The 21,839-nt window shown below is 32.3% G+C and overlaps 1 protein-coding gene across 5 annotated transcripts in view; it reads right to left on the bottom strand.

The window, feature by feature from the left end:
* Positions 1-1,092: 1,092 nt before the first annotated feature.
* Positions 1,093-21,839, bottom strand: part of LOC122517085 — a 108,787-nt gene continuing 88,040 nt past the window's right edge. For all 5 annotated transcript variants that reach the window (XM_043635426.1, XM_043635425.1, XM_043635427.1 and 2 more), the window contains 6 exons: positions 17,277-17,537; positions 14,504-14,661; positions 13,406-13,661; positions 10,757-10,872; positions 4,301-4,438; positions 1,093-3,568 (listed from right to left, as the gene is read on the bottom strand). In XM_043635426.1, the coding sequence (XP_043491361.1) occupies positions 2,501-3,568; positions 4,301-4,438; positions 10,757-10,872; positions 13,406-13,661; positions 14,504-14,661; positions 17,277-17,537 (1,997 nt within the window). In that variant the 3' untranslated portion in view covers positions 1,093-2,500. The remainder of the gene's footprint in view (positions 3,569-4,300; positions 4,439-10,756; positions 10,873-13,405; positions 13,662-14,503; positions 14,662-17,276; positions 17,538-21,839) is intronic.

The following is a 21,839-nucleotide window of genomic DNA, read 5'->3' as shown; positions in this document are numbered from 1 at the left end:
AAAATAACGATGGGTAAGATTTATAAGATCCTGAGGATAATCAAAAAGATATTTACTTCAATGAATAAGTACTTACATAAATTAGCATGATCCTATAATGAATATTCGTTTATCAATAAACTATACTTATCGATCTAACGTATGTATAATAATCTCATTTAGACGATTTCTCGTGAATTATATTTATTGTTCATGGAAAATGCACTTTCTGATACTACACGAAGCTGGTTGTGAATGCTAATTGGGCATAAAAATAGCAGATTAATAAGAGGATATACGTAATTATAAATGCAGTATTCTCAATGAGTTCCTGTCGCCGTGTGTGCGCAAACCGACTCGGTAAAACGATGGATAATTTTTTTTTTTTTATTACGTGGAAAAATAATATCCGTTTTTAAATATCGTACAGTCGTTAGATATAAACGCACGAATCATTTTGATCGTTATTATAGATCATTGAGAAATGATCGTTCTTCTTTTGTTTTTTTTTCTTTCCTTTTACACATTTTGTTATTTTGATCGATCCTCATTATCACTCGTTAAAGTACAATAGCATGTATAGGTACGCGTTAGACGCATATTATCAATGTACCTAAGTTCCTATATATGTATATAGAAACTTTTCATTGGAGAAAGATAAACGCTTCTGAGAGTAGTTCTCATCCTTGGCGAAAAGCAATTCGAAGGAAATCGTCTTTCCTTCCTTGCTTGAGACGATGGAATCTTCTCTCGGAGAGCAAGTTAAGGCCTTTTCAACGTCGAACGTTGATCGAACACGGAGAAGACAGATTTGTTCTATATGTATCGTACATTTATGTATATACATACATACATACATACATACGTACGTATGTATATTCTTAGTAGTATAATATATATTTTGATCGTAGAAGTTCGTGTACGCGTATGTTTCACATTCACTGACTGAATAGTCGTCGATTATCGTCTCCTATATCTTTTCATTATTTTTTATTATTATTAATATTATTTTTAATATCATTATTACTATTAATATTATTATTTATATTATTCATTAATATTTTTATTAATATTAGATATTATTATATTTATAATCATTATTATATATATATATTTTTTGTTTGTTTCTTTCTTTTTTATTATTTTACCCTTCGAACTTTAGGCAATTACGGTGCTCGACGATTTGTCGAGAAACGAATTCATTCTCTTTTTCTCTCGATATGTTACTTCACGAAAGAATTCCATTACGATTTAGGCCGTTCTCTTTTATTATTGTATTTTCATTCTCTTTCATGAATGCTCGCGAATTAGATCTCGTATAACTCTTCTTCTTCTTCTTCTTCTTTAGGAATCGAAGGCAGTGATTTTTCTTATCAATTATATGCTTTTTTCATTTTTCTACTTTATTTAACAACGAGATAGAAAATTTCTGCCGATTAGAATCTCGGAGATGATCTTTCAGATCATATGATATTTCTTTTTTTCGAGGATGTTCTCTCACATCAGTAACAGGAATGAAAGAGCGATATTCTTCTTTTTTTTACGTACAGCCTTTGGACGATCGTTAAAAATGCTTTGAAAAGAGAGATAGAGTTTATTTATTCATTCAATTCTTTGGATCTCTTTCTTTCTCTCATTTGTCCGCTCTTCCTGAGAATCTCAACGTGGAATATTTGTGATTTCATTCTCGTTTAGACTCGATATGAGAACAAGGATAAAAAAAAAGGATAAAAAACTAGAAACAAAAATATGAAGAAAAAAAGAAAAGAAATGAAAAGTTTGAGAAAACATGGAAAAAACGATCGGCGGAAGAGTAGAACATATAAATCCATCGTTAGAAAGGTATAGATACCCCAATCTCCTGATCCATCGTAGTCGTGGTCATATCGATCGACCTGGACACGCAACGAAGAGTCCCAAGCGATGACCTAACACCGTCGAAGGAACTCTGAGTACCGACGGTCCTCTTCTGAGGTCTTGGCAGCCTTTTAGCGGATCGATTAGGCCAAGTGCGATAGAAGGCGTCCTGTCCGCAACGTTTCAAGGCACTCCAGGTGATCGTCGATCTTCGAGATGGTAAATGAGAATGAGAAGGGCAGCCACAGTGCTGCCAGGATAGGGAAGGTGTTTTGCACTTGAAGACAGGCGCTCCGAAGTCACCAGGTGGTTTTAGGATCGGTAAGTCGTCCAATCTCGGAGACAATCTTGCTAGAGCGAGTTCATTAAATAGATTTATTTTTTGTGTCTTAGGTAAAATAGTTAGAGACGGTGTATTAGAGATGTCTTTTTCGTCGATGAAAGACTCTGGTGGATCGACTACGACAGTTTGATGCGCGGATCAAGAGGACGAAGTTTGTTCTATCGTTGAATTGGTCGATGTGTCATCGTCCAATGAGCTTTGAGTAGCCACAGTTATTTTAACTCGTTCGCTATTTGTTTCTTCTTTAATTTGTTGAGTGTCTTCTATGCTTTTACGGGGATGGCGTCTCCTATAGGGCTCCCAATCCCCATAGCCCCGGCGTCAGTGCGTCGCTATAACGTCTGGGGCAGATTTTGTGCTCTCTATGCTGAATGGTCTCCTTTGATCGATCTCGATGATAGCTTCGGCTTTATATCTTGGGTCACTTGGAACTTGCTGCTGCTGCTTCAGTGGTTGTTGTTGTTGTTGTTGCTGAGATTTAGAAGACGTCGAGTGTTGTGTACTCGATGTTACATTGCTCGATCCATGGCCAGAAATTTGTGCAGAACTTTGACCAGAACCATAAACTGAACTACCGTACCTTTCACCAGAACCTACAGTATTTTGTCTGACGAATTTAGGAGACTGATGATAGGTACCACATTCTCCGCTAGGTTTTGGACTTTGAAACCTCTGATAGGAAGGATAGTCTGCGACTTCTTGATATTGCCCGGATTGATGTTGAGGAGGATAACTCAACTCGTGCGTCGACCATCCTGGTGGTGCTGGAATTGGATTGTGCTTTGGACAGACACCCATACTACCATCTCGTCCTCTCGATGCTGGACTGCACCCTGAACATTGAGAACTGCTCTGCTGATGCGAGCTCTGTTGAGAAGATTGTTGAGAACTCTGATGAGAAAGCGATGGACTTGGATGTGACTTTTGCGGACTTTGCGGGTGATGATGATGATGGTGATGGTGATGACGATGATAATTGGTCCCATTTTGCGAGCCCCGAAATCCGAAAGTCGTGAACGCTGGAGTTACTATGGTGTCTGATAATCGTGGCTCGAATAAACTTTCCCTAGTTTGACACGAATTATCTCGCATTTCTGGCTCGTCGTTTGATTCCTGCAACCGTTCTTGAGTCGCGTTGCTTACATTATTACTTTGATGTATGTCGTTCATGTCTCGACCATTGTAAGTGATTTTATTGTTATAAGCTACCGTGTATTCTTCTGGTATCACTGTGCTCGGTGGTAATAATTCTTTGCTCGGCACCACTTCTAAGCTTGGTGATTCGCTACTTCGGTCTCTTATGTCTGTTCTCGAAGTTGAAAGTGGCCTTGGAGTAGATTTACGACCTAGTTCATCCAATCGATTCTCTCTAGATTGTCTTATGTGTTCCTGGACAGATAAAAGGCAATGGTTAAGTTAGATTATCGTTAGATGAATTCTCCTTTCGTATCTATTGTTTCTAATAGATTTATTCAATTTTGGAGATTACATCTGACAACTTTTTCAATAGTTTTGTTACTATTTTTTATTAAATATTCTTTTAAATGTCTTTTAATCAATGTATCTTCTAAAACGTGTACAATTCTAATTAATTTGTTATTTTTTCATTTCCATACCGATCTTTACAAATTTACTAATATAATATGATACCAGTAGTGCTTAAATCAAGAACCAATGAATAAATAGCGGAACAAGTATATTTTATTTTCACGAATTTTCGTAGGGAAAAAATTCATTACTTGTTGTTATTAAAATTTATATTTTAAGTTTAATTTTATTTTGGAAATATTTCCAAAATCCATTCGTGTGGTTTTTAATAAACGTTGTTACCTATATTTTTTTATTTCTCTCTTATTTTTCTTTTTTTTAGCTCAAAAACGGGTGAATGTTAGGCACGTCTCTACTCGTAGATACGTGAGTCGATCGAGGCGAGAATCGAACGAAATGCTGCTACGTGTATTGCGTAATTGAAATCCCGAAGATACTACGTCGAAAGCGACGCGCCATGACTCACAATTCGCGAGTTAAGTCGATAAAAGGACGATAACTTTCCTAGAAAGTTCCTTTTTAATTTCTATCTTTTTTAATTTCGTTGTCCAATAAAAATCTATTTTTACTGACCTGAATGATACGATGATCACGAATTAGTTTCCGCACGCAATTGAAGAAGAACGCGAAGCTCATGCCAAAAATGATGAGAGAAAAAACAATAAGTATTATGACGATGTGTTGAGAGTCGATGATGCTTGATTTTTGTGTCTGTAAATTAAAAAACAACAATTACAAAAATATCCAACAACAACAATTTGTTACAATTAACGCGAGCGTTTAAAATATTATAATATTTTATGCTTGATTAATACAGCTTAATTACTTATTTTTCTTAATATCCAGAAATGTATCGTTGCTAAATGTAAATAAATTAATTTTACTAGCTTTATCTTAATTACTAGAACATTCTAATTACAAGCGTGTCTAATCATGTTACGAAAGGGTGACTTTCTTAAAGTTTAAAAAGGGGATTGACTGGTGCAACGATAGACGTTAATAAGAAGATGAGACGCGTTGAGTAGCAAGCTAATTATTATTCGTCTCACTGAACCTTTCTCTTTACACCCTTTTGTATTTCTCTCTTTCCACCTCTTTCTCTCTCTCCCTCTCTCTCTCTTTTTCTCTCTTTCTCCATCTGTGTGATTTCTTTTTGATATCAGTCTTTCCAAAAATATTATTTCAAAACGACAAACAGTTACGATTGCGTAAAGCAAACATTCCACTCAACGAATCTTACTCTAAACATTTCAATTACACGAGTTTCGAGAAAACCATGAAAGCCGTGGTGAAATGTTTGCAAGAGAAAACGTATTGTAGTCGAGACGTTACGTCTACCACGATCTTGAAAGGAGGAACAATCGAATTGATCCTTAGACGTGTCAGACCGATAAATTAAATGTCTCAAAATATCTTCAAGAGAGAAATATGTCTATTTTTTGTTTCTTACACATTTCATCTTGTAATTATTTTATTCATTTATTTTTATTTTTTATTAAATCGGACATCAATAGTGTCTTATGTAATCATTATATTGCAGCAAATATTTAGTCCTTTGAGTTCTATGAGTGCATATATGCGTCCAACCTTGTTTCATACTTTAACGAGTCAGTATAATTATATCATGGTTTAACGGATTTCATGTTTAAACGGTAAATTATATACGATATAAGAGTTTTGTTTTTTTTTGTGTGTAAAATGAACCTAGTGATCTAAAAATGAAATAAATAAAATGTAAATTTAACCGTTCCTAATAAATAATTAATATTCGAAACTAATGTTTATTCATTGTTTAATATGAATGTATGAAATATTACAACAATAATTTATTGTTAGTTTCACTCGGTATATTTAATCAACATAGTTAACATTAGCGAGAAAGTATTCAATAATCAAGACTGATGAAAATAATAAACAACGATTAAAAGAAAATGAAATGAAAGAAATAAAAAGCACAAAAAGAAATAAAAAAAAGTCCATTATTCTAATTTCATATAATCGTACTTATTTATTTCAATAAGTACTTTAAAGCCGTTGTTAGGGAAGGAACGATATGTTTTCATTTCAATTTGTAAAATAGACTTCATTTCTTATTATTGCGAAAGAGAAGGAGAAAGAGGAAGAGGAGGAGGGGGAGGACGTGGAATAGGGTGAGATCCTTAAAGCGTAAAGAAATACTTGTATGTAATATTGACTCGATGTCATGAACGATTTAACGTGACACGTAGCATGGGAGCACCGAGAATGGCTTTTGGAAGCACTTTTATCAAAGAAAACTCAGGGATGACATGACGAACATAGAAGCGACTCATATTACGTGCTCTTATCCAACCTGTCGATCGGATAATATCTGTGATCGCGTTTTATTTCAAGGATATATGACGTATACGTATTACATATATGTAATGTGTTTTTTGTATGGAACAATTCCAAGCTCAAGTTTAATCTCACATGAATTCATTATCATGTCGTCGTATTCATTTTTTTTTATAGAGTATCAGCATTTCTTTTGTTACTTTTCATTCCTTTCTTTCTATCTTTATCTCTTTTCTTTTCTATCGAAATAGTCGCAATAAAAAAAGAAATTATTGCTACTGCGTACACAAAAGAAAACTCTCCGCTGCAAGGAAGTAATTAAAGGGGATGGAGAAACAACGAAAAAAGAACTGACAAAAAGAACAAATTCGAAGGAAACGTGGATACATACATATATGTATACTAGTATCTTTTATGTAAGTATATAAGTATACTAAAAGTACCTTCCTAAATATTCAAGTAGTTCTTCCGTCGCGTAAATATCGACGTTTGAAAAGAAATCCTTTCCGAGAAATAAATAAAGAAACTAAAAAGAAAAAAATAATATAATGCAATGAAAAAATATAAAGCATAAGAAATTAATTTAGATAAAAACAACGGGTTGACTTTTAAAATAAAGAAAACTGTGCTAAAAAAATTGATAAGAAAAAAATTAGTTTATATTTATACCGATTGTAAAAAACAACCTTGAACTCTTGATAATAAAAAAAAAGAAATATTCAATTCCTCGTTAACCTTACAACTACTGTAATTTTACACTAAAGCACGAAACACGCAAGATTTTTATCTTATGTTAATCACGCAAATGAAATGAAATTAAGTTAAACGGATGAGCAAATTTTGCCGCATTAATTGAATTACCAACTATCTTGAATCTCTTTAAATATCACGTACGTATTCAGTCCTCTTCTCTAACCCCCACCCCTTCTTGCAATACTCCCACTCCTGTCCTCCTAGCACCCATTTCGTAGAGTAACACGTTCTGGGAATTAGCGTGAAATTCGTGCGAAATTGCATCGCGGTTATAAGTCGAAGTTATTAAATCAATTCTCTATCAAATTAATTGAGACGGAATTGAAAAGTTAAATCTCTTCAATGTTAATACTATTACTCGTCTAATTAGACAAGGATCACGCGTGGTTACGTATTTTTGTATCTTCGAAAAAGAAAGAAAAAAGAAAATAAAAACAAGAAGAAAAAAGGAAAGAAAAAGAACAAGAAACATTTCAAAAAACGAAGCGTATAGGTATTATTTACGACGTTCACATGTGTGTCGGGTAATTACCCGTCTCGAACGTGTATTACACTACGCCATGGCATATTTCTTTTCAAATTCTAAATTAAAAGTAGAGAAGAGAAAGAAATAAAAAAAAAAGAAATAAAAACTGCGTATCATTTACAACGATCACACATTTACATATATATATACAGATACATACATGTATGTAGAGATATGTTCCTTCATTTTTATACAGGCAAATGCGTTATTATTTAAATACGTGTTATATTTTACTCTCTCGTAATTTTGTTCTTTTGTATTTTCATTTTCTTCCTTTTTGTATAATTATTATTGCGCATTTAACTTTTCGAAATATGTAAAGCGATTTTGGATAATTCAAAAATGGTTGCTTTCAATATATATATATATATGTATATATTAAATGCTTTCCATTATGATTTTTGAGGGCCAGTCTTCCAACAGCACTCTCTCTCTTTCTATATATATATATCTTTCTATCTCTCTCACTCTTAAATGATGTTACTTTCTATTACGTCCAAAATAAAATTGGATGGTAGGACGGTGTGTGTCCCAACTTACAGATTGCGATTTTGTCACGCTTCCGCATGTATTTCTCCATACGAGCAATTTCATGCTCGCGTTTCCATGCGAAACGGAGGACGGTTATTGTGTCGTACAATCTTTTCTTGGTTTACTGCGGTCGAGAGATCCTACTCGTGGACATAGAAACGGCAAAGAATGAGATAACCAAATAAAAGAAAAAAAAAAAAGAGAAAAATAGATAAACATATTTTTATATTTTACATTTCAACGAATATGCGAATGGCGCACATTTTGCGGATTATAAATCATAATTATTTAGTGATTAATCAAAGAAAATGTTAAAAGATAATGCGAGAAGGAGAGAGAGAGAGAGAGAAAGAGGGAGAATAAGAGAGCAAAAGCAAATTGTCGCCATTTGCATGCTTGCCAAGTTCTCGCAAATTTTGCGGTTTCTGCTCGTTCGCTAATCGTTTCGTGGAATTTTGTAATTTTTCCATTTTTCGTTTAACGCCAACACGTGCGTACACGATCGATGGACAAATTTTTATCCGGTTCCTGGCTGCATGCGCGCAATAACCAGAAAATTTTCTAGATCCTTCCTTTTCCTTTTTTTTTATTTTCTTTTAAAAATTCGTTTTAAAACACGAGGAAAGGCACGGGCTTCATAGGGAAATTCCCTTTGTGAATGGGGAAAATTCCTGACACAACCAAGCTAACGGTCGTTCGTTTTGTAATAGGATTAAATGTGCATCATTTTCCAACGTTGTACTATTATAACTTTAGTAGTTACGATCGTTTCTCGGTGAAACGGGAACAGCCTCGTGAAGAATAGACATCGTATCGTTTTCTACAGCCTGTCCGTTTTACTTTGTAAAATCCTGGGAAAAGGATAGAAAACAATTCCCGCAGAAGCTAAACTTTCGATTTAACGAATCTACTCACAAAAACTAGATTATCGGACATTTTCAAGCTTGTCTCTCTCTTTGAAATTTCATCTCACAAATGAATAAACAGATAAATGGATTGAGGATATTAAAGAACGATTAATGTAAAAGTTCAACTGTTCCTGCTTTTTTTATGTGGGATCTTTTCTTTTTTATGCAGAACAATAAACATTAACATTATTTTCAAAGCTTGTTACCATTGCTTAGCAAGAATGATATTATTCAAACGAATTACAAACATTTTATATATTCACTCGAACGAATTAATCGTCGGAGTAATCCCGAAAATTTAATATCAAATTATGAGAACAAAATAAATTTACGTTATCCTATCAAAGACTTAGTTTTCGTAAATGTTTGTAGAAAAGTAACGAGAACTCAAATAAACTACAATAGAAGAATGGAAGAGAAATTTATTATAAATCGTAAAAATATTTGTAAAAAACTTATCTTTACTCAACACCTATCTGAAAAGAAAAGAAGAAGAAAGAGATATAAAAAGAGATAGAAGGAGAGAGAGAGAGAGAGAGAGAGAGAACGATGGTCATTCGTCTACAATAGATTAATATCCCGTCGGTGCCATCGTGTCCTTTCTACAGGATTTGTTCCTGGTACTTTGCCAAAAGCGCATGGTATTGTGCGTTCCGGAAGCGGAAACACCCACCTATCTAACCGACGGTACACGTTCGAATTTCCCAAAAGCTTCCTGGAAAGGAGAACGAGCAGTACGAGATGGTGACGGTTAGAAGGGGTCGAACAGAGTGGGAGGAACCACAGCTACGTTGTAAAGATAAAGATAGAGACAGAGAAAGATAGATAGATGGAGAAAGACAGAGATTGAGAGAGATAGAGAGAGAAAGAGAGAGAAAGAGAGGGAGATTAGTTAGTTGAAAGCAAAACTTCCTCCGAATAAATTAATTAGAGTTGGAGAAGGACGAAATGAGGAGGAACGAGACGTGAGGATTAAATCTGCAACGCATCATACTCATGAGACTTCATATCTAGAAAGCAATTATGAAGTATTTCTTGAAGTTTCTCAGCTCAATTATTTCGAGTATTGATCTCGAAAAAAAAATACTAGAGAGTATACGTATAAAAAAATAAAAAGAACATTTCATTTAATGTTTGAAATATCTCTTGTTTTCTTTTTCAATTAAAAAACAAATAATTTAGACGTACAAAAAGAATAGAATATAGAAATGTGACGATAAAAAGATTATAGAGATATTCAATTATTGATAGTAGTAAAAGGGATTAATTCAAATGGAAAATTTATACTTCACTTTAGAAAGGTCTATTGATATTGGAATTTAAAGATCAATATCCATAGAATTTTTGTCGGCATTTTGTACACACATATATATCTGAATTGTTTGAGAAAGATATTTTGAAGAAATTTCGAGAATGTTTTATAATTAACGTGCACGATTACCTCCAGAAATTCATATAATAGATAGGTAGGTACCTGGGGTACCTATATCAAAGATAAAACCGCTTACGATAGTCAACTTTGCAGCTACCCCTTCTCACAAACACACAGCGAAAAGCCTCGGAATTACGAGGTTTAAACTTACACGCGTAATTTTCCTCTTAGGATCGTGTCCTAACAGAGTCAAAGATTTATTTTCCTAGTCTTTTTTCTTTCCTTCTTCTTCTTCTTCATCTTCTTTTCTTTTTTTTTTTTTTTTTTCTTTCTTTTTCTTTTTATTCTCTTCCTCTCGTTATTTTTCCTCGAAGCGGATTAACTTTATTTTTGAAAAAGAAATAGAGAAAATGGGAGAAAAAAAGAGATAGATAGATGGTTAGAGAGAAAAAGAGAGAGAGAGAGAGAGAAAGGGCTTGAAATTAACGCGATTCGACAAGAAAAGGGAGAGAACTGGATGCACGGCGATTTTCAAAGTCGAGAATTGGAAAGCACCCCAGTAGTGTGATCATAGAAAGTCGGTTATTGGATTTTCTTCTTGGATAGAGAGAGTCACCACTCACGTCGCATGTCGAATCGTCTTCGTCCCACCGGAAGCGGCAGTTGACTCTTCCGTTGCACTGTAATATCGAGGCGATGCAGGTCGCGTCCTCGCAGTCGTACTCTCCGCTTCTGCATGCTGCGAAATTTAAAGGATCCCTTTGAAAGTCTTGCGACGTTTCAACTGATTGTGTGTGAGATAAAGAGAACGACAGATAAAGAATAAAAGAGACAGCAAGATGGATAGATAGATAGATAGATAGATAAAAGGAAAACACGTCTCTTTCTCGTAAATAAAAAACTAAGAACTCGGATTCGTGATAAAGGGTAAACTTTATGTGTTTCCTCCCTATCGTTCTTTTTTCTTTTCTTTTCTTTTTATTAAAAAATTGCTTCTTCCGTAATACAAAAGAAAAAAGAAAAAAGAAAGAGAAGCTTTAACTGAATTTTTATTTGTATTACCTGATGAAATGTTCGAAGATATATAATATGTTCGATTTTTCTCTTTAAACGTTTAATATTCCCTTCTCTCGTAGCACGAGATATCAGAATCGGTATCAAGGTTTGATCGTCGTAACTGTAGGATTTCTCTTCGATATCTAACGCGAATTCCATACACGTAATTGCGAATTTGCTTGGCTTACCTCATTTATGATTCATAGCGGATTTACGAGGGATAATTTCGAATTCGTGGCCTTTATCGAATGATTATCGTCGTTTAAATAATATAGTTATATAATTATTAGAGTAAAGATAGATACTACCTAATACGTGTTTGTATTTATAATCGTTCGAGGTTGCGTTAAGGAACAAACCATTACGCAACCCTAAAATTTGTTCTTATTTATAAAATTAATTACTTATATTTTTTTTTTCAATACAATTTATTATCTGAATAATTAATAAAAATATATTTTTTGTAATAATATTTAATGTGTATAATTATATATATATTCAAACAAAATGTATTTTTTGTTATTAAAATTTGTCTTACTTGTGTGATTTTAATAATAATTAAATATAAAATATATTACCAGTACATATATACTGCTATTTCATTTTCCGAAAGAAAAAAATGTTACGAAAAACTATTGTTTTACGCAAATATATTATCGAGTAAAATTTATTATTATTTTATATTTATGTATATAAGCAATTATATTTATATATATATAAACCATTGAGATTATTAATAAAAAATATATAAACGAGTCATAGTGCCAATGTAATTAATGAAAATAAATTTTTATCTTTATTGTAACGTTTCTTTTTTAATCATTCATTCCGATGACTATTCTGAGACAGTCAAAAAGCCTTTGAAAGTTTTGCAACAATATTACTCCTATAATTTTCTTAATGCAAAAACTGGACAATATCAACGCTAATTTCAAGACTTTCATTAGAGAGTAATACGTGTGTGGGTTTTAATCTGCGAAAACAAAAACGTACATGTCCGAACGAGTCACGCGAGCGTTGAATTTAATTAATTTTAATGTTGGGATGGTCCACATTGTTCGTAATATAAAAAAAGGACAGAAAAAGAAAGAACAAATGAAGCTTGTCAGGAAAAAAAAATAAAAAATTATTAACAAGCGTGAAAATCGATTTCTTTATTAAATTATTAAGAAATCAGTCTTTGTTATTATTTCTATTGACTGAATTTTTCTACCTCTTCCTCTTTTTTTTTCGTTTATTCTTATTAGTTTGCTGATATTCTTTCAGAATTTGATTAGCGTTTTAATGTTATTAACAACGAGTTATTATACTTCTCTAATAATAAATGACATTTCATTAATGGTTCGCACAATAGCATTTTTCTATTAAAATGATATCAAATCTTTTCAGATATTTCGCAAGTTAATAAAGATCAGTTCGTTGACCGCATAAATTTAAACGTATTAAGTAAATTATCAACGTATAACTCAAGTATATGTATATGAATTTACCAAGCATTAATTGAATCAATTTTCTCTCTTTCGTTAACGAACAAAATGTACGCGATTCTCTTTGTAAATTATTTTCAATTTTAAACTAAACGATATCGCTACATTGCAAATTATTTCTATCACCGATTGAATCATCGTGTATTTCTTGTTATCATTGAAATAATCATTTTATCAAAGGAATAATAAAAGGAAAATTAATTTTTTTCATTTTATTTACATATATAAAGAAGAATCGCCAAAATCGTACAACTTAAAATACTTTGAATATTATATTTCTTATTTAGTACACTTTTCTTTATAATTTAGCATTAGGATTTTAATGTTAATGTACTTTATTTTATACGATTTCTTTTCAATTTGAAAGTTTATATTATTTCATATTTTTTTGTTATCTTATTATATTTATTATTAGATTGTAATTATTAAATATTGAATGTCGAATTATAACTGTTATGAGTTATATAAATGATAATGAATTTCAATGATAACATGTCATAACCATGATAAATTAAATGCATAGAAATAAAGATAACTATTTAAAGGTATTTTGCAATTTTAAAAATAACTATATATTTTTGGCTCTCTCTTATTTAGAAATTCTCTTTTATGTATATAAGTGTATAGATATATTGAAAAAAATATTTTAAGGATAAATAGAAATAAAATAGTTTGAACGTGATGCATCTTGTAAATTAATCGATAATTCCTATGGATATTTTAACTCACATGTTTCACCAGCATCCTTGTCCCTGATTGCAGTCATAACACCTTCGAAGGTGCTATTCAAGGCTTTAGGTTCAGCGTAATAACGGACATAAGCTAAATTTGATTTAACTATGACCGTATCGGCGATGCTACCGCAAAAGTTCTTCAAACGTGAACGCAGATCTGTTTTTTCTTCGAAAACGTCGAGGAAATTGGCATCGCATTCGTTTGGCCTCTGTAACTTGAAGTGATTCGAGTCCGGGAATGTTAGTTGTATCTGTAACGGAAGACAATTTCGTTAATTATTTTTTTTCTTTTTTCGTTTTTCTTTTTATTTTTCCAAAATAAAAACAAATAATATATCTTGTTACAACGGTGAAAGTAACAGGTTTGTTCTAGAAACATTTTTTCTCCTTTTATTTTTGTTTTTCTTAACACAAAGACTTACTATAGAGATTTCTTCAAGTAATTAAGAAGACAGTAGGCAAATATATCACTCGCCTTGTTAAACATAAGTATCTACATCTCCAGACATTTACTTCACGAGTTAACTCATTTTCTACAAATCAAGGTAACAAGAAAAAGCGATACGGAGAAGAAGAACGAAAAAAGTGGTAAATGTAGCGGAAATATAGAAAATACAAGCCAATTTAAACATTAATTTGTCAATAATATCGGTTGGTTCGTATGAAAGAAATAAAATCAAAACTTATGACATCGATTCTTCTGAAGATTGTTAATGATTATTATTAAACATTTTCAGAATGATAAGATAAATAAATGATATTTTGTGTTTGCTTGTTAGAAAAATAATATTAGAAATAAATAAATCTTAAAGAAGGAAAATATTAAATATTGAAAACTAAAATTTAGATAAAATCGATGGTTAGTCGAGCTGTCAAAAACCAAAATAAACGAAAAGCTTATTTTTAAGCTACCAGTTTATAAACATTGACAATAGAAATCATAATACTTGACTCTCGATAAGTAATATGTTAAGAAAATTATTTTTAGTGCAAAGATGAACTTTAAATGTGACATTGCAATTTTAACTATAACAAGAGAATTGTCTGATTATTCTGAATTTTTAATTATGTAAAAAATGAAGAAATATGTTACCTTCCATCCTTCTTTCACTCTTATCACCCACATACAGTCCAAAGGTATGCCCTCCTTCTCAGCTACTTTTTTTTTATCCTCGACATCGTTATGGCTGATTATGGCTTCATCACCAGTCACATTAACTATGCATGGTTCTATCTCTGGTGGCACTCCGGCTGTGAATCACACCTATTACAGTTCTACACTTTCCCTAGGCTCAATTTCAAATGATTTCAAAATCATATTTTCTACATTTTTTTATTTTTCTATCTTCGAATTATTAACTTCCATTGATGGAAAGATTTTGCCGGAAATCAGAAGAAGAAAAAAGTTTGTTCCGTTTTGTACATTAAAAATGTATATGTATTTCATTCGAACAGTGGAAATAAATTCTCGATAAGATCCAAACATTCGAAAATATCTCACATCCGTACTTGACTTTTATGATAAAAGGTATGATAAGGATTGGTCGATAAAATATTTTATGTATGTATGAATGTATGTATGTATATATATGAACGTATGTACGTATCAATGCGTAAGATTCGGCGAGTACTTACGAGCAATATCCTTATCTCGTATCCGTTCGTATCTATTTTCGAATCTTCTTTTTCAGATTATGAGAAAAGTTTCGAATCGAATTCGGTTCGGACACAGTTCGATCTTTCTTCAACTTTTTCTCTTCATCGTTATTCTTTATGTTTCTTTACACAAATCAAAGATGTTTATTCAAAGATGAAATGATTTGTATTTTTAATCCTTTACCGAGAAATGTTTCGTTAAATCAGGGAGGATAAAATAAAATTTCTAAATTAATATAGTTAACACGTTGAACGCTCCGTCACCCAAATATGGAGATTTTGGTGGTAGTTTATAGTAATATTATTTGTAATACAATTATGACGAATATTTGAGATAAAATAATAATTTATTAAATATACTTTTACTATAACAAACGAGAAGTACACTTTAATATAAGTTTGTTTTTAAAATATTACAAAAGATTTTATTAGTTACGATGATATTCGTTAAAACATTGTAGGCATATATGAGGTGACTTTGGACACTGAGAACAATACGTTACAGTCTTTTGTACATTTTAATAAAAAAAATTAAAAAAAAGAATTTTTTTTTTTATATATAATCTCCTAGCTATTGTTGCGGCTTTATCCGTCGCCAACGAGACCGAGCTTTCGGTTACCAAAACATCTCGCAGTTCATTTGTTCGTTGGAGACATGATATCACAGATTTGGGTCCCAGGAGAAACTCCACTGATTCACGCTGGGCGTTCAACGTGTTAACAATAAAACGATACCTTTTTTTTTATCAATAAAATAATAATAATAAATGTTCAATTTCTTATCTTAAATACAGGGACAATGCAAATTAACTGCATGTTCAAAAGATTACAATAGAAACTTTAGAAGAAAGTATTATCTTGGAAAGATTCGATCTAAGAGGATTGAAATACGCGATGGAAGTTCAAACAATTGTGCGTTGTAGTGGTCCGTCTTTAGTGATAACGCGTTCTACCTGATAATTCTCGACAAAAGCCAGAACGGTATACCAGAATGGTGATAGTAGTGACACGCTTGTATTCCACGTATTCATAGTCCCATTCTCGGTTCCTTCCGATGAGTATGAATTAATTCTGACTGTAGGTACGAACGGCACTGCCCCTCCCAACCCTTTTGCCCCCTCTACCCCCCGCCCCTTTCTCTTCACCTCAACCTCCTCCTCTTAACTGCTATGGTTCGGCGCAGCTCGCTCGACCATCCATTCTCGAAGTGTCTCCTAATTTTCGGGGTCTACGAGCCACGCGAGGAAGCTACCAAATGTATTCACCACTATGCCATTCTCCATTCGCATGAATCGTTTATAATCGTTACGATCAGAACACTCTAGCTTCGGGAAGATCTCGATTGTCCTTGCTCATTGAATAGATACGTCGACGATCGCATGAAACATCCTTCTAATCGATCATTCATCATTCCTTTTAACAGTATCATGAATAATATCGAATGAAACTAAATTCTCTTAATTAAGTGGCTGAAAGAGAAAGAGGTACAAGTAACATATTACATATTATATATATTTTTTCTTAAATCGTAATATTTAGTTTGCAATTATGCACTTATCGCAAATTTTAACCCTAAATCTACTGCGCGCGGTCAAATAACCGCGTCTTGTAATTTGTAAAAAGTGTGGTAAAAATACATAAAAAAATGAACATTATTCATTTCTAAATGAAATAAAATATTTTGTTCACTATCCAATTGGCTAAAATCTCATTCTATAAGATATATGTTTTTTGTTTAAAGCAGTCATTTTATCTCTCACGGTAGGAGTAATTATATATGAAGTGTCGGTAGGTTTAGTGTTAGACATATGTTACTTATACTCGTTTCCTTTTCAACTACTCAATTATATTCTTACCGAGGTTGTTGTAATAAAAAATCATTAAAAAAATATTTTGAATAATGATATCCGGAAAAAGTGAAAATTCAAATGTAAAGATGAGTATGGTGTAGGATGTATCGTGATATTAATAATAAGCAATCGATATGAAAAAATACGAGTGAAGCAGATGGTATTCGTCTAGGAGATTTGTGTAATACCTACATATTGTATACATTTACATAAGATAAAAAAATATGTTGAGATATCGAAGTATGAAAATATGAAAAAATAATCATAAAAGGAGTAGGTGGATGTTAGGATGGAATTTAGTGTATAAGGGTCGGGAATAGGAGCTTGAAAAGAAAATCGACTCTACTAGAATAGACTTACGATAAGTTGGTCTAGGTATCATGCTCCAGACGGCCTTGAATCCCTTGCCCTCGATATTCTCGTCGCTGTTGAAACGTAGCCAGAGGTATCTTGTCTTCGAAGTGATCTCAGGCGGGAAATTCGAGCCGCAAAACTTTCCCAAGAGATTCGAATATCCGTGTTTGCCGTCACGCACCTCGAGAAAATCGAAACGGCACTCGGGACTGTCTTCGAGCTTGAACTCGTCACGAAAGTCCAGCTTTAGCAGCATACCTTCGTCGGCTGTGTGAAAAGAATGAAAACGTTATATAATAGAAACGAATATATATATATCAGTTCAGATTTTTCACTTTTTTCGATATCGAGTATTATTACATGAAACGAACAAGTAAATTCTGATAGAGCAGAATTTTTAATCTCATCGAGATCATAAAATACATTAAAATTTTATTTATTTCTTCGTTGAATATCTATATTGTGTTTCGTTATGATTTACAATTAATTATCAAATAAAGTTTCTGTTTTGTTTTTTTTTATAAAATGTAAATAAATGTAATATCGATAAAAACTGGTGTGAGATCCTTTGATTCTCTCGAAAGATTTTCTTCAAAAATAGTAAAAACATGAACATCATTAAGAGTTGAGAAACAAATACTAGGTAGGTATACTTTATTTAGAGTAACGAATGTGGCTAACAATAAAACGAGGCATTCTCTCGTTACTAACATACACTCTTTCCTCTCTTTTTATTTCCTTCTTTTTTGCTCTCTTCTTGAAAATAAAAAATAAGTAGAGGTAGGATACAGTATAGGTAGGGAGACGAGATAAAAGTCAAACCGATATTCGACCTCGCCCTCGAAGAACACGAATGTGTTTTACCGGCACAGGACTTACTCGACAAATATTCTAATGTCGTTAGCCTCGGAGCAGCTCGGTTTGGATTCTAGCCAAATTGTTCGTCGGACACGTCACGTCGCTCTTTGCCTTGCTTTTTCGTCGCTCTCTTTACCGAGAGAAAGAGAGACAGAGATAGATAGATAGATAAAGAGAGAGAGAGAGAGAGAAAGAAAGAGAAAGGTAAAGGGGTCTATACATTTTCTGTTACACCTTTTATTTTAACGGTCATTAAAAGGTCTCTCCTAAAGAAAATCCTCAATTTTCTTTTCTTTATCTTTCGTTATATTTTCCTACTCGCAAGCATATTTTATTTCACCATTTATTGCTTGATCCAAGGGAGAGTCTTTCCCCAACATTTTTCTTTTTTTTTTTTGATCGAAATTAAGCTCGCTAAATTGGAAGATTAGATCTTGGATTAAGTATAATGTACGAAGACGTTTAATAATACTCGAATAGGCTTGAAATTTATTGGCTGGAAAAAGAAATATGCTGTTGAAAGACGACAAGATTCACGATTTAGTGCTTCTTCTTTTACCGCAATATCTACTTGTATATATGAGAGATATATGTATTAATTTTATGTGTGTATATGTGTATGTGTGGCTGTATATGTGTGTGGATAAAAGATATATCGTACGTACAATATTGTACGAAGCCACCGAGATAAAAATTCTCTCTCTTTCTTTCTCTTTCTCTCTCTTTCTCTCTCTTTTTCTTCCCAAGTTATTAAACTTGACAATATCTTTCGTTTATTGATGCTCTTTAAAAAAAGAAGGAAGAAAAAAAATTAGTAAAGACAAAAAGTAAAGGACAAAAGGACACGAGAAAACTCGATTACTATTTCGACTTTCTTTCTTAGTATCTTTTCGACTTTTAGCCTACATCTACGTCATTATATCTTGGATATTCTTAACGCGCCAACCCCTTACTACTCTTTTCTTTTTTTACTTTCAACGGATCGAGCTTTTGGAGGAAGAAATCTTTACTGATAAGAGCGGACTACTGCGACCATTCGGTCGGTAGACGTGTGCACTAGAGCGAACATTATTTTTTACTAAGTCAGCTCGCGTAAAAAAGAAGGATAGACTTCTCTCTTAATACGCCCAATGAATACATTTGTATGTATGCGTGACTCTAATGTAGCTTACATTTATAGATTTTAATGTAATATTTATACGATTTATTTTCATACTTAACAGGGAATAACAAATTTGTGTAACAAGGTCAATCGGAAAATTTCAATTATTTTTCTTTATCAGTAAACAAAACACGATTTGTTACGTTTTTTATTAACACGTTGACTGCCTCTCTGACACTCATTGCCCTACGCATTATTTTTGGTGTAATAATTCGTCAATTATATTTTGTATTGTATTATTTTCAATTTAAAATATATATATATAATATATGATAATTAAAATATAAATTTAATGATAAGATTTTTAGAATTAAAAAAATATAAAGAATGTAATATAATAAATATAAAGAATGAATTTGTTTAATTTTCTTTTTTACTTTGTCTCCTTTTTCTAACGGAAAATTCTTCTTGATTATCATTTTCAATATTCTAATATTTTTTATTACCTCGTAATTTAGCAACTATCATTGTACTCATTGTATCAGCCTGAACTTGCACGATTTTATGAAACACAATTGCGGTGCTATATGAAAACTCATCAGTTTTGCTCAACGTGTTAAAACATAATATTTATTTATGGCAACACATAAGTGTATGTTAATAATACAATTATATGAGATGAAATAAATAAAACTCTCTACTGATTAATTCTGAAAGATTTCATTCTTTCTTATTGTTAGTAAAAAATATATTTACATTATATAACATAAATGTGTAAAAAGTTTGCGTAATATGTACGAGTAAAATTTAAAATATTTACAAAACAAAAAACGAATTTGCACAAGTTAAATGAAAAATTGGATTTTTCTTTCCATCAATGAAGAACCATACTTATATCTAATATTAATTTTTCTTAATCAAAGTTTCTTAATAAGAAAAAAAACAGGAAGAAAGAAACGAGCAAGCTTCTTTATCAAGACTGACCGGTCAACAAAGTTTGACCCAGTTTGTAAGACCGCATCGTTCATCTTAGAATCAATAAAAAAGTGAATCTTTCTTGTTAGATTGAAGGAAAAAAAAGAAACTCGTCGCAAGGAAGAGAAATTTCAAACTCGATGGAATATTCACGATCATTTATATCCTTCCTACTTCAATAACATACTCTATGGATGGAAAGGAGAAAGGGTACGTAGATTTTAGTGCTAGAGATGCGATCTCGTAATGAGGTCGTTCGAATGCAAACGTTACTTCACCTTCCCTGCACGCGCCAAGCTTATCCAAGAATTATTCGTGGACGAACCTATCGTTAGGATTCACTTTATCTTCCCCTCGTTCGGAAACTAAACTATGAGTAAGGTATAAACGTATACATGTATATAGAATGTACATATATATATATATAATACATATATGAAACACGTTACATTTCTCTTTCACTCTCTGTCTCATTTTCAATCCTATTTTAGCACGTTATATTGCACGTGTTAGGAGACAAAATAATGCTCTAACAATGTCAGTCGATCATTCTATTTTCTCTCGGAAATAATAGGAATGTACGAGGCACATAAATGTCATTGTATGTATGTATACGTGTAGGTTGCGGATCGTATGAGAATAACACGTTCGATCGTTCCTTTATCAAGGTGTTTATGAAGTCGTAAGCTGGTTCACGTACGTGTTCCTCGTTAATCCAGGAATAAGAATCGATAGAGACGGTGTTAATGAAAGTAACGGATAATGCAAACGAGCACGGGTTTAGGACGCTTATAAAATATCGATTTAACCTTTTCTAATTTCTTTTTTTCCTCTTCTCTTCCCTCAAGGATTTCTTTCTTATTTAATAAACGTTTTTCAATTGGATGAATGTTCATTTAATGTGGAAAAAAAGAACGTACCAAAAGATTCGTATAATTAGATGTAGTAATTAAAGACTTTGATTAGGCAATTAGTATACTTTGCGAAAGTGCAGTTCTATTATTTTAAGAAATTATTCTTTTGAATACCGTTAGTCGTATTTAGTTGGGAAATAATTTTGTAGGATAATCATAGCATAGATTTCATTTTCGAAGTCACGAGAAAGGTTATTCATTTAAATATAATTTTAGAACAATATTACGAGGAAAAATGTTTAACTAAAAAGTTATGTAATATTCCGTTCATCGAATGTGAAAACGTTGCGCGGGGTGTAACGTATGAAAGGATATTTATGAGAAAGTATGAATGAAATTTTGGCAAGGACCAACGAAAAACCCACGCGAAAATCGCATCTCTACGAACGTCTTTCGTACCTAAGATGTGGGTGGAACGTAGATGCACAGAATCGTCAATGCTTGCGAGAAAAATTATTGAACATAACTCGAAAGGAATTTTCTTTCTTCCCATTTGAAAATATTTTTCCGTTTCGGTGGGTGTAGAAAGATTTTTATGAATATTAAAAGAATCATATTTATGAATATCATTCGCTAATGGACCATAAAATAAAAATGAAAAAAATAAAAAAATAGGTAAAAATTGTATCAATTAATTGAAAACACAATTCGAGTATTAATTTGCATTGATTCGATATTTGAATTCGTATAATAATATTTATTGCTTTTTCCTAGAACGCT

Source organism: Polistes fuscatus, unplaced genomic scaffold, assembly GCF_010416935.1.
Source record: "Polistes fuscatus isolate 324 unplaced genomic scaffold, CU_Pfus_HIC Scaffold2, whole genome shotgun sequence".
Lineage (NCBI taxonomy): Eukaryota > Metazoa > Arthropoda > Insecta > Hymenoptera > Vespidae > Polistes > Polistes fuscatus.
The sequence above is the reverse complement of the archived record's forward strand: the minus strand, read 5'-3'. Positions and strand labels throughout refer to the sequence as shown.